Consider the following 13,160-nt stretch of genomic DNA (forward strand, 5'->3'; position numbering starts at 1 on the left):
GATAAACACGTGTATGTGACCAATAAAAATTGATTTGATGTGTACCTTTTTTTTTTACACCAGGTAAAAACACTGTTCCCAAACCATACCCTCATTTTATGAAATATATTATGAATAAGTATGAACCTGGTTGCACTGCAGAAGCATCTATGCACTCCCAACCAAGAGGTAGCAAGTTCAAAGAATGAATGTACAGTATACTCTACATCAAGTGTCCTTGAGTACTGCTAGTTTTACTTTGATGTTACATTGGTGATGATAATTTGATAATTATTTACTTGATTCTGTGCAGCTTTGAGGAAAGTGTAGAAATGCATTCTTGCCAATAAGCGTGTGGCTATATCTGTTTCACACACAGATATGGTGGTGTAGCTTTGGGGGTGGGCAATTCCAGTCCTGAAGGGCCTGATTGCTGTCACAGTTTTTACCCAGCTCCAGCTAACACACCTGACTCCAATAATCACCTAATCACGATCTTCAGTTTAGAATGCAATTGTATTAATCAGCTGTGTTTGCTAGGGATGGAGAAAAAGTGTGACACCAAGCAGGCCCTCAAGAACTGGAGTTGCCCACCCCTGCGTGGGTAGCAGAACATTTCAGGTTGCTACTGATCAAAAGGTTAAGATTTCAAATCCCATTTAAGGCTGAGTCCCAAGTGTGGTCACAGTACAACATTTTTTACACTAATTGAAATCAGAATACAGTAGCATACTGTCATTTTATAGATATAACACAATCAAGTTGTTTTATGGAGTTTATTTAACTTGTTTTGTTTTGCAAGTTTAGGCAAAGTGCAGAAATGTATTCTTGCCAGTCTCCATTATGTCCATAAACCTAGTGGCACAACAGGAACTTCAGATAGCCAGTAATAAATATCTTAAGTGAGGTTTTGTCTGAAGTAATTAACATACAGCAGCATACTGTACTTTAACATTAACTTTTAGCTGTGAAAATACAGTAACTAGTTGTAGATTTACCATATTTTCACTGCAACTAGAAATGGTCCAGGGGACCATAACACAATGTTCTAAGAACGGCAGTGGTGTAAAGTACTTAAGTAAGTCGTTTTTGGGGTATCTGTACTTTACTATTTATATTTTTGACAATGTTTACTTTTACTTCACTACATTCCTGAAGAAAATAGTGTAGTTTTTACTACATACATGTTCCCTGACAACCAAAAGTACTTGTTACTTTTTTAATTCTTAGCAGGACATCGAAATTGTCCAATTCACTCACTTATCAAGGGAACACCCCTGGTCATCCCTACTGCCAATGATCTGGTGGACTCACTAAACACAAATGTTTTTGTAAATTATGTCTGGGTGTTGGAGTGTGCCTCTGGCAATCCCTGGGTGACTTTTACTTTTACTTTAGTCATTCTATTAAGGTATCTTTATTTTTACTCAAGTATGACAATTGGGTACTTTTTCCATCAATGTCAATTATTCCTTTCAATGTAAAACATTCCAAATTACATTTGACACCTGGGTTTTCACATGCACTCAAATGTTGTCATGTGTAGTGTCATGGTACCACATAGTGAAATTGTTCCTCCCCAGGTTGTCACATTTATATCCTGAGATTGTGTTTTCACATGTGTTCACGTGTTGTCATGTGGTGTTTTATGTTATCACATGTTGCTTTATATGTTGCTTCTGTCATGACTCTCACTCCTGGGTGAGGATCAAAGATAGCCACCCCCCTCCTCTCTCCCACCAGAGAGGAAGGGTGGAAGTTGTGGCGGTATTATTACATAACTTTCTCTCCCTTGCCTTTGCAGTATTGAGAATGGAATGTGAGTGTTACAACAGAGACTTGCCAAAACTTTAACATCTAAAGATTGGACATTGTAACAACATTTCTAACATAAAGAATGTGGGAAAGGGTTCGTGAAGATTGAAACAATAATCATGTCATATCATTTAGAATTTTGTGATGTCATTCTGGATGGTATAACAAGATAACTAACTCTGAAAGCAGAGATGTCCGAGTTTCCCGATTTACATCTAAATGTTGTAAAACTTATATGGTTAAATATGAAACCATTTGTGAAAAGATAGCAATGTCATTTAGCATTCTAAATTAGAATTGTTTTTCATATAGGGTACCACATGAGGGAGGACGATGTCTTCCCTGTAACGCACAGCTTTGAGATCGCCTGCAATGACAACAAGCTCAGTCCGATGATGCTGGGACACACCGCCCCAGACCATGACAGACCCTCCACCTCCAAATCGATCCGGCTCCAGTATACAGGCCTCGGTGTAACGCTCATTCCTTCTACGATAAACGCAAATCCGACCATCACCCCTGGAGAAACAAAATGGTGACTCGTCAGTGAAGAGCACGTTTTTCCAGTCCTGTCTGGTCTAGCGACGGTGGGTTTGTGCCCATAGGTGACGTTGTTGCCGGTGATGTTTGGTGAGGACCTGCCTTACAACAGGCCTACAAGCCCTCAGTCCAGCCTCTCTCTGCCTATAGTGGACTGTGTGAGAGTTGACAGAGATTGTGCATTCCTGGTGTAACTTGGGCAGTTGTTATTGCCATCCTGTACCTGTCCTGCAGGTGTGATATTCGGATGTACCGATCCTGTGCAGGTGTTACACATGGTCTGCCACTGCGAGGACGATCAGCTGTCTGTCCTGTCTCCCTGTAGCAATGTCTTAGGTGTCTCACAGTATGGACATTGCAATTTATTGCCCTGGCCACATCTGCAGTCCTCATGCCTCCTTGCAGCATGCCTAAGGACGTTCACACAGATGAGCAGGGACCCTGGACGTCTTTCTTTTAGTGTTTTTCAGAGTACGTAGAAAGGCCTCTTTAGTGTCCTAAGTTTTCATAACTGTGACCTTAATTGCCTACCGTCTGTAAGCTGTAGTGTCTTAACGACCGTTCATTAATTGTTCATGGTTCATTGAACAAGCATGGGAAACAGTGTTTAATAAATCCTACCCGTCGTCCTCGGGTCAGAGTGACCCAGGCCCTGCATTTGGAGTGCTCCCCTCTGTGCTCGGGGTCAGAGTGACGCAGACAGCCAGCCAGCACCAGCAAGGTGTATGTTATTGTGTCTACTGTGAGTGGCGAGGTTGTGTTCGAGGGCTCCCCCTCTGTGCTCGGTGTCAGAGTGACCCAGCCAGCCACTAGCGAGGTGTATGTTTTTGTGTCTACTGTGTGAGGCGGGGCTCCCCCTCCGTCCTGGGGTCAGAGTGACCCAGGCCCTGTTTTTCGAGGAGTCCCCTCTGTGCTCAGGTCAGAGTGACCCAGCCAGCCAGCCACTAGTAAGGTGTATGTTATTGTGTCTACTGTGTGTGTGTGGCACTCCCCTGCGGTGAGAGCGAGGCAGTGAAAGAGGCTGTTTAAAGGCCTCCCGTCCTGTGTGCAGGTAGAGCAAGGCCCCTGAGTTCAGCGGTCCATGTAGTGCACATGGCTACACAAGCCCAGCGGTGCTCTGACAGGGGTGAACAGCAGGCACGGCTACACACGCCCGGACATGTCCCGCGGTGTGCAAGAGGGCAGCCAGCCAGCAGTGCATCAGGGGTGAACTGCACACGGCACACGGCTACACACTACCAGTGGCGCAACAGGGGCGAACGCATGCCTCGTTGATTCACCTAGTCTCCCTTGTAAGCTGGCCGTAGAGACAATACTAATATTGTCAGCAACGAACAAAGTCGTCAGCTCCCCCGTGCCATGTGCTCTTCCCTGCTGCTCAGTGGACCCAATCAGTGGACACAAGCCACCGCATTTCATCGCGGCGCAGGTCCTAGAACAGATCTTCTCCAGCGTCGATCAAGAAGACTACTCTGATTCCGAGGAGGAGGAAGAGGTTTCGGAAGACGAAGACGGGGAGGAATACAAGCGCGAGGAGGAGGCCGACGACGTATCGCAGTTGCTCTCTTCGGAGGAAGACCCGGAGGAAAACCCGGAGGAAGAGATGGCCTCCGCCCAAGCTGAAAGGGAGACGTTGCTGTCAAAAAACTGCAAAATCAAATGGTCCCCCGTGGCCTATCGCCGCAGCAACAGGGCCCGTGTGATCTGCCACGCTGAGCCGGCCTTGATGCCGAGCCCCACAGCCTTTGTCGTGTCGCGTGCCCACCTTCCACCTGTTCTTCACACCGGCAATAGAAAGGATAATTGTGGACATGACAAATCTGCAGGGGGCGAAAAAATATGGTGACGGCTGGCGAGCCATGGACGCCACGGACCTGCGCGCCTACGTAGGGCTGCTGATCCTAGTGGGCGTCTACAGGTCCTGAGACGAGGCTGCGGCCAGCCTGTGGGACGCGGAGAGCAACAGGACCGTGTTCCGTGCTACCATGCCGCTCAAGGTCTTTCACAAGTACTCGAGGTGCAGACGGATGACTGCCCACTGGCCCCTGGTCATCTTCCACAACATCCTTGACGTGTCCTACAACGCCTTTGTCATATGGCGAGAGATCAAGCCTGACTGGATGCCTGGGAAGCGGAACAAGAGGGTGTTCATGGAGCAGCTGGTAAAGGCAGCATCTCCCCCGCAAGAAGGCAGCATCTCCCCCGCACGGAAGCGGCGTCAGAGTTCTACGGCGGCTCGTGATCAACAACCTGAGGAGCCCATCCTACAGAGTGCTACGGCGGCTCGTGATCAACAACCTGAGGTGCCCTGCCTCCGACCCGCTCGCTGCCCCAGCCACCGCGGCAAGTAAGGGGAAGCGGTGTCAGCTCTGCCCACCAAAGAAGGACTCCAAGACACACACGGTGTGCTGCAGGTGTAGGAAATACATCTGCAAAGGCTGTTCACACGCATACTGTCACACTTGTGTCCATCGGGCGTTTAGCCAAGACGTGACAGGGTGACACGGGGTGTAGGCACAATACGAGGACGAGGGTTTAAACCCTTTACAATGAAGATCTGTGAAGTTATTTGGACTTTTACGAATTATCTTTGAAAGACATGGTCCTGAAAAAGGGACATTTCTTTTTTTGCTGAGTTTAGTTCTGACAGTGCAGCAATATCTAACATGTAATCTAACAATTCCACAACTACCTAATACACCCAAATATGGAGTAAAGGGTTGGAATAAGAATATATACATATAAATATATGGATGAGCGATGACAGAGCGGCATAGGCAAGATGCAATAGATGGTATAAAATACAATATATTCATATGGGATGAGTAATGCAAGATATGTAAACATTATTAGAGTGCCATTATTAAAGTGACTAGTGATCAATTTATTAACATGGCCAGTAATTTCAAGTCTCTATTTAGGCAGCAGCCTCTCTGTGTTAGGGATGTCTGTTTAACAGTCTGATGGCCTTGAGATAGAAGCTGTTTTTCAGTCTCTCGGTCCCTGCTTTGATGCACCTGTACTAACCTCACCTTCTGGATGGTAGCGGGGTGAACAGGCAGTGGCTCGGGTGGTTGTTGTCCTTGATGATCTTTTTGGCCCTCCTGTGACATTGGGTGATGTAGGTGTCCTGGAGGGCATGTAGTTTGCCCCCTGGGGCTGCGTTGTTCACCTTGCACCAGCCTTGCAGTTGTGGGAGGTGCAGTTGTCATACCAGGCGGTGATACAGCCCGACAGGATGTGTGTCTCAATTGTGTGTCTGTAAAAGTTTGAAGGTTTTAGGTGACAAGCCACATTTCTTCAGCCTCCTGAGGTTGAATAGGCACTGGTGTGCCTTCACCACACAGTCTGTGTGGGTGGACCATTTCAGTTTGTCTGTGATGTGTATGCCGAGGAACTTACCTTTCCTCTTTCTCCACTACTGTCCCGTCGATGTGGATAGGGGGGTGCTCCCTCTGCTGTTTCCTGAGGTCTACGATAATCTCCTTTGTTTTGTAGACGTTGAGTGAGAGGTTCTTTTTCTAACACCACATTCCAAGGGCCCTCACCTCCTCCCTTTAGGCTGTCTCGTCGTTGTTGGTAATCAAGCCTACTACTGTTGTGTCGTCTGCAAACTTGACGATTGAGTTGGATCTTGAGGAGGGGGCTGAGCACAGGAGGGGGCTGAGCACGCACCCTTGTGAGGCCCCAGTGTTGAGGATCAACGAAGTAGAGATGTTGTTTCCTACCTTCCCCATCTGGGGGTGGCCCGTCAGGAAGTCAAGAACCCAATTGCACAGGGCGTTGTTGAGACCCAGGGCCTCAAGCTTAATGATGAGCTTGGAGGCAATTGGCCTGCCATTGCACACATTAAATTCTAATGGCCAATACTTCACACGTTACTGAAAAAAATACTTCATTAGAATAAACATGAACATTTCAAAATAAACATCAAAAACACTCCCAAAATGGGAGAAACCAAATAACGAGAAGTGCATAACCTGTGCCTAAAATCTTGAACTGAAAGGCAAGTGCAATGTTTACAGCGGTGGAGAGTAGAATAAGAAACTTTCATTTCCACATAAATCATAGTGATAAACAGACTCATGCATTTGTCCTTTTACATGTTATGAAGTTATAAAATGTAATATTTTATTGAACTACATGATTAGCAAGCAATGTGTGTCGCAAACAATTAGACCAAGTCTGTTTCTGTGGGGAGAAATGGAGGGGGACAGAAAGTTTGCTGCTGAAATGCATTTGTATTTGCATACTGTAGTGTACATACTAATTCCTGCATCCCTTCACACTGTAGTATACTAACTTCTGTATCTCCACAGGTAAGGCCTTTGAGATCACCTACGTGCGGCTCAAGTTCTACACCAGCCGACCGGAGAGCTTTGCCATCTACAAGCGGACAAATCAGGATGGACCATGGGTGCCCTACCAGTACTACAGTGCCTCCTGTAGCAAGACCTACGGGAAGAATGCCAAGGGATATATCCGCCCGGGTGACGACGAGAGGATGGCATTGTGCACAGACGAGTTCAGTGACATCTCCCCTTTGACTGGGGGAAACGTGGCCTTCTCTACTTTGGAGGGACGACCCAGCGCATATAACTTTGACCAGAGCGCCGTGCTGCAGGTGAGGATGTGTGTGCGTACAGTGAGGGGGGAAAGTATTTGATCCCCTGCTGATTTTGTATGTTTGCCCACTGACAAAGAAATTATCAGTCTATGATTTTAAGTTTAAGTTTATTTGAACAGTGAGAGATCCAAAAAAATGCATGTCAAAAATTATATAAATAGATTTGCATTTTAATGAGTGAAATAAGTATTTGACCCCTCTGCAAAACATGACTTAGTACTTGGTGGAAAAACCCTTGTTGGCAATCACTGAGGTCAGACGTTTCTTGTAGTTAGCCACCAGGTTTGCACACATCTCAGGAGGGATTTTGTCCCACTCCTCTTTGCAGGGTTTCGAGGCTGACGTTTGGCAATTCAAACCTTCAGCTCCCTCCACAGATTTTCTATGGAATTAAGGTCTGGAGACTGGCTAGGCCACTCCAGGACCTTAAAGGTTGAGACCGAGTCTGCGTCTCTCACATGGGTAGGCAGACCATTGCATAAAAAATGAGCTCTATAGGAGAAAGTCCTGCCTCCAGCTCTTTGCTTAGAAATTCTAGGAACAGTAAGGAGGCCTGCATCTTGTGACCGTAGTGTATACGTAGGTATGTACGTCAGGACCAAATCGGAAAGATGGGTAGGAGCGAGCCCATATAATGTTTTGTAGGTTATAAGTATAACCTTGAGTTCAGCCCTTGTCTTAACAGGAAGCCAGTGTAGAGAGGCTAGCACTGGAATAATATGATACAATTTTGTGGTTCTAGTCTAGATTCTAGCAGCCGTGTATATCACTAACTGAAGTTTGTTTAGTGCTTTAATCGGGTAGCCGGAAACTAGAGCATTGCAGTAGTCTAACCTAGAAGTGACAAAAGCATGTGCAGTGTTACGTAGATGGAAAAAAGCTGTCCTTGAAACAGTCTTGATATGTTCGTCAAAAGAGAGATCAGGGTCCAGAGGAACTCCGAGGTCCTTCACAGTTTATTTTATATGACTGTACAACCATCAAGATTAATTATCAGATTCAACAGAAGATCTCTTTGTTTCTTGGAACCTAGAACAAGCATCTTTGTTTTGTCCGAGTTTAAAAGTAGAACATTTGCAGCAATCCACTTCCTTATGTCTGAAACACAGGCTTCCGGGGAGGGCAATTTTGGGGCTTCACCATGTTTCGTTGAAATATACAGCTGAGTGTCATCCGCATAGCAGTGAAAAATAACATTATGTTTCCGAATGACATCACCAAGAGGTAAAATATACAGTGAAAACAATAGTGGTCCTAAAACGGAACCTTGAGGAACACTGAAATGTACTGTGCAGTTGATTTGTCAGAGGACAACAAAGACAAACTGAGATCTTTCCGACAGATAAGTTCTAAACCAGGCCAGAACTTGTCCATGTAGACCAATTTGGGTTTCCAATCTCTCCAAAAGAACGTGGTGATCGATGGTATCAAAAGGAGCACTAAGGTCTAGGAGCACGAGGACAGATGCAGAGCCTCGGTCTGACACCATTAAATGGTAATTTACCACCTTCACAAGTGCAGTCTCATTGCTATGATGGGGTCTAAACCAGACTGAAGTGTTTCGTATACATTGTCTTCAGGAAAGCAGTGAGTTGCTGCACGGCACCTTTTCTAAAATGTTTGAAAGGAATGGGAGATTCGATATAGGCTGATTAGTTTTTTATATTTTCTTGGTCAAAGTTTGGCATTTTCAAGAGAGGCATTATTAGTCACACTTTTAGTGGGTTTGGTACACATCCGGTGGACAGAGAGCCATTTATTATGTTCAACATAGGAGGGCCAAGCACGGGAAGCAGCTCTTTCAGTAGTTTAGTTGGAATAGGGTCCAGTATGCAGCTTGATGGTTTAGAGGCCATTATTATTTTCATCAATGTGTCAAGAGATATAGTACTAAAAAAACGGAGTGTCTCCCTTGATCCTAGGTCCTGGCAGAGTTGTGCAGACTCAGGACAACTGAGGAATAACGTATTCAAAGGAATAGGCAGATTTAAAGAGGAGTCCGTAATTTGCTTTCTATTGATCATGATCTTTTCCTCAAAGAAGTTCATGAATTTATCACTGTTGAAGTGAAAGCCATCCTCTCTTGGGGAATGCTGCTTTTTAGTCAGTTTTGCGACAGTATCAAAAAGAAAATGTGGATTCTTCTTATTTTCTTCAATTAAGTTGGAAAAATAGGATGATCAAGCAGCAGTGAGGTCTCTTCGATACTGCACGGCACTGTCTTTCCAAGCTCATCGGAAGTCTTCCAGTTTGGTGTAGCACAATTTCCGTTTCAATTTTCTGGAAGCTTGCTTCTGAGCTCGGGTATTTTCTGTATACCAGGGAGCTAGTTTCTTATGACAAATGTTTTTTGTTTTTAGGGGTGCGACTGCATCTAGGGTATTGCGCAAGGTTAAATTGAGTTCCTCAGTTAAGTGGTTAACTGATTTTTGTACTCTGACGTCCTTGGGTAGGCGGAGAGAGTCTGGAAGGGCATCTAGGAATCTTTGGGTTGTCCGAGAATTTATAGCACCACTTTTGATGATCCTTGGTTGGGGTCTGAGCAGATTATTTGTTGCGATTGCAAAAGTAATAAAATGGTGGTCCGATTAGTCCAGGATTATGATGAAAAACATTAAGATCCACAACATTTATTCCATGGGATAAACTAGGTCCAGGGTATGACTGTGGCAGTGAGTAGGTCCAGTGACGTGTTGGACAAAACCCGCTGAATCGATTATGGCTCCGAAAGCCTTTTGGAGTGGGCCTGTGCACTTTTCCATATGAATATTAAAGTCACCAAAAATTTGAATATTATCTGCCATGACAACAAAGTCCAATAGGAATTCAGGGAACTCAGTGAGCAACACTGTATATGGCCCAGGAAGCCTATGTGACCCAAGGCCTTATTTTGGTGTTATGTAGCAACATTTGATCTACAAAATGGTTTATCATATACTGAATTTGAGGAACAATGGGAAAGTACTTTGCTTTGAAAGTTTATCAACTTGTAACCTCACTTTTGAGAACATTGACTTTGTTTTGGTACCTACTGGACAGCTCTTTTGGTCTACACCCATTCAGCATTGTTCACACCCTCTAAGCTTTAGCCCCACCCATCTCAGGGTTTATCTGAGGGGGTTGATTCTGTTCTAACAACAACAGTCAAGCACCCAAGCTAACATTGGCTAGCTTGCTAGATACTTCCAGACACAAATGAGAGAACGGCTCAATTACCATTTTTCTCACCCTAGCAGAGCTGGTTAGGGTGTTTTTATGTTATCCAGAGTGTTTGTGACTGCAACTGTGCTGCTGGCAACAATTTACACTTTTTTGCCAACATCAACTGACACCGGCCATATTCAACGGGCCATATTCAACGGGTGTTGACCGTTTGTAAATTTGTCAGTTATTCTGCAGTCTGGCACACTCAGACGAGAGTGCTCTGAAAATCGGAGTGAATTTACCAACTGCGTCTATCAACAGTTGTTGCAGTGACAAGCTATTGAAATGGTTACTGGAGCCTTAAATGGAGCCTTTTGTTAAGACATGTCACTAGCTAACTTCTGTCAAAATGAGAAATGTATCATATCTGAAAATATAGCCTGTGCTCTGATATCGGAGAAGATAGCTTACCAGCTATGTCTATCAACAGTTGTCACAACGACATTCTATTGAAATGGTTACTTCATAGTAGGCCACTATACCTATTTCGCCAATTGGCCTGGTTTACCACACGGAGCCCTGCTGATACATCTGCCGACGTAACAGCATGAGGGCGCCACAACAGACTTTCTTCCGTTGCAACACTCCTCAAAGGCCCTTCTTTTAGTTTGCTAGCCCCGGCCCGCTAGCTGCCTGAAGCCACTCACTGGACTCCTATGATCACTCGGCTACGCATACCTCTCACTAACGTCAATATGCTTTGTCCATTGCTGTTTTGGTTAGTATTTATTGCCTTATTTCACTGTAGAGCCTCTAGCCCTGCTCAATGTGCCTTAGTTAACACTTAGTTCCACTTCCCACACATGCGGTGACATCACCTGGTTTAAATGATATTTCTAGAGACAAAATCTCTTTCATCGTCACTCTATGCACAGATTCACCCCCACTGTATTCACATCCTACCATACCTTTGTTTGTACATTATGCCTTGAATCAATTCTACCGTGCCCAGAAATCTGCTCCTTTTACTCTGTTCTGAATTTACTAGACGACCAGTTATTTTAGCCTTTAGCCGTACCCTTATCCTACTCCTCCTCTGTTCCTCTGGTAATGTGGAGGTTAATGAAGGCCCTGCAATGCCTAGCTCCACTCCCATTCCCCAGATTCTCTCATTTGTTGACTTCTGTAACCGTAGAAGCCTTGGTTTCATGTATGTTAACATTAGAAGCCTCCTACCTAAGTTTGTTTTATTCACTGCCCTAGCACAATCTGCCAACCCGGATATCCTAGCTGTGTCTGAAACCTGGCTTAGGAAGATCACCAAAAACCCTGACATTTCCATCCCTAACTATAACATTTTCCGACAAGATAGAACTGCCCAAGGGGGCAAAGTTGCAATCTACTTAACCTGTTGCGACTCTAAGGGCAGTATTTTCATTTTTGGAAAAGAAACGTTCCCGTTTTAAACAGGATATTTTGTCAGGACAAGATGCTAGAATATGCATATAATTGACAGCTTTGGATAGAAAACACTCTAACGTTTCAAAAACTGTAACGATATTGTCTGTGAATATAACAGAACTGATGTTGCAGGCGAAAGCCTCAGAAAAATCCAATCCGGGAGTGCCCCAGGCTTTGAAAGCGCTGCATTCCAATGAGTCCCTATTGAGCTGTGAGTGTGCCATCAACGTATTCCCCAAGGTGTCTACAGCATTGTGACGTAGTTTTACGCATTTCTGTTGAAGAATAGCCGTAGGCGACCACATTGTGCAAGTGGTCACATTGCGGCTCCGAGAGAGATTCTTGTGTAAAATACAGAGGTAGCCATTACTCCAATCGGTCCTACTGAAAAACGAATTGTCCCGACGGATATATTATCGAATAGATATTAGAAAAACACTGTGAGGATTGATTGTAAAACAACGTTTGCCATGTTTCTGTCCATATTATGGAGCTAATTTGGAATATTTTTCGCCGTTTTCGTGACTGCAATTTCCGGGCGATTTCTCAGCCAACCGTGAAGAACAAAGGGAGCTGTTTCACCTACAAAAATAATATTTTGGGAAAAAATGAACTTTGGCTATCTACCTGGGAGTCTCGTGAGTGAAAATATCCGAAGTTCATCAAAGGTAAACGATTTAATTTGATTGCTTTTCTGATTTGTGACAAGGTTGCCTGCTGCTAGCAAGGCATAATGCTATGCTAGGCTATCGATAAACTTACACAAATACTTGTCTAGCTTTGGCTGTAAAGCATACTTTGGAAATCTGAGATGACAGGGTGATTAACAAAAGGCTAAGCTGTGCCTCAATATATTTCATTTGATTTTCATGAATAGTAATTTTTCTAGGGATATTTATGTCCGTTGCGTTATGCTAATTAGTTTCAGGCGACGATTACGCTCCCGCATGCGGGTTTGGGAGTCACAAGAAGTTTTAAGGGATAGCCTGCAGTGTTCTGTCTTACTATCCAGGTCTGTGCCCAAACAATTTGAGCTTCTACTTTTAAAAATCCACCTCTCCAGAAACAAGTCTCTTACTGTTGCCGCTTGCTATACACCACCTTCTGCCCCCAGCTGTGCCCTGGACACCATATGCGAATTGATTGCCCCCCATCTATCTTCAGAGATCGGGCTGTTAGGTGACCTAAACTGGGACATGCTTAACACCCCGGCCATCCTACAATCTACGCTTGATGCTCTCAATCTCACACAAATTATCAATGAACCCACCAGGCACAACCCCAAATCCGTAAACATGGGCACTCTCATAGATATCATCCTAACCAACCTGCCCTCTAAATACACGTCTGATGTCTTCAACCAGGATCTCAGCGATCACTGCCTCATTGCCTCAGTCCGAAATGGGTCTGCGGTCAAGCGACCACCCTTCATAACTGTCAAACGCTCCCTAAAACACTTCAGCGAACGAGCAGGCCTTTCTAATCGACCTGGCCCGGGTATCCTGGAAGGATATTTACCTCATTCCGTCAGTAGAGGATGCCTGGTTATACTTAAAGTGTTTTATCACAATCTTAACCTCTTGGATCTCTGGGG

General features: G+C 44.7%; 1 protein-coding gene across 1 annotated transcript in view; it reads left to right on the forward strand.

Annotated features, from left to right (window-relative positions):
* LOC139388485 (laminin, gamma 3) overlaps positions 1-13,160 on the forward strand; it is a 241,296-nt gene that overhangs the window by 32,274 nt on the left and 195,862 nt on the right. The window contains exon 2 of the mRNA XM_071135177.1: positions 6,654-6,958. Within this exon, the coding sequence (XP_070991278.1) occupies positions 6,654-6,958 (305 nt within the window). The remainder of the gene's footprint in view (positions 1-6,653; positions 6,959-13,160) is intronic.

The sequence above is a fragment of the Oncorhynchus clarkii genome, chromosome 29 (assembly GCF_045791955.1).
Source record: "Oncorhynchus clarkii lewisi isolate Uvic-CL-2024 chromosome 29, UVic_Ocla_1.0, whole genome shotgun sequence".
Taxonomy (NCBI): domain Eukaryota; kingdom Metazoa; phylum Chordata; class Actinopteri; order Salmoniformes; family Salmonidae; genus Oncorhynchus; species Oncorhynchus clarkii.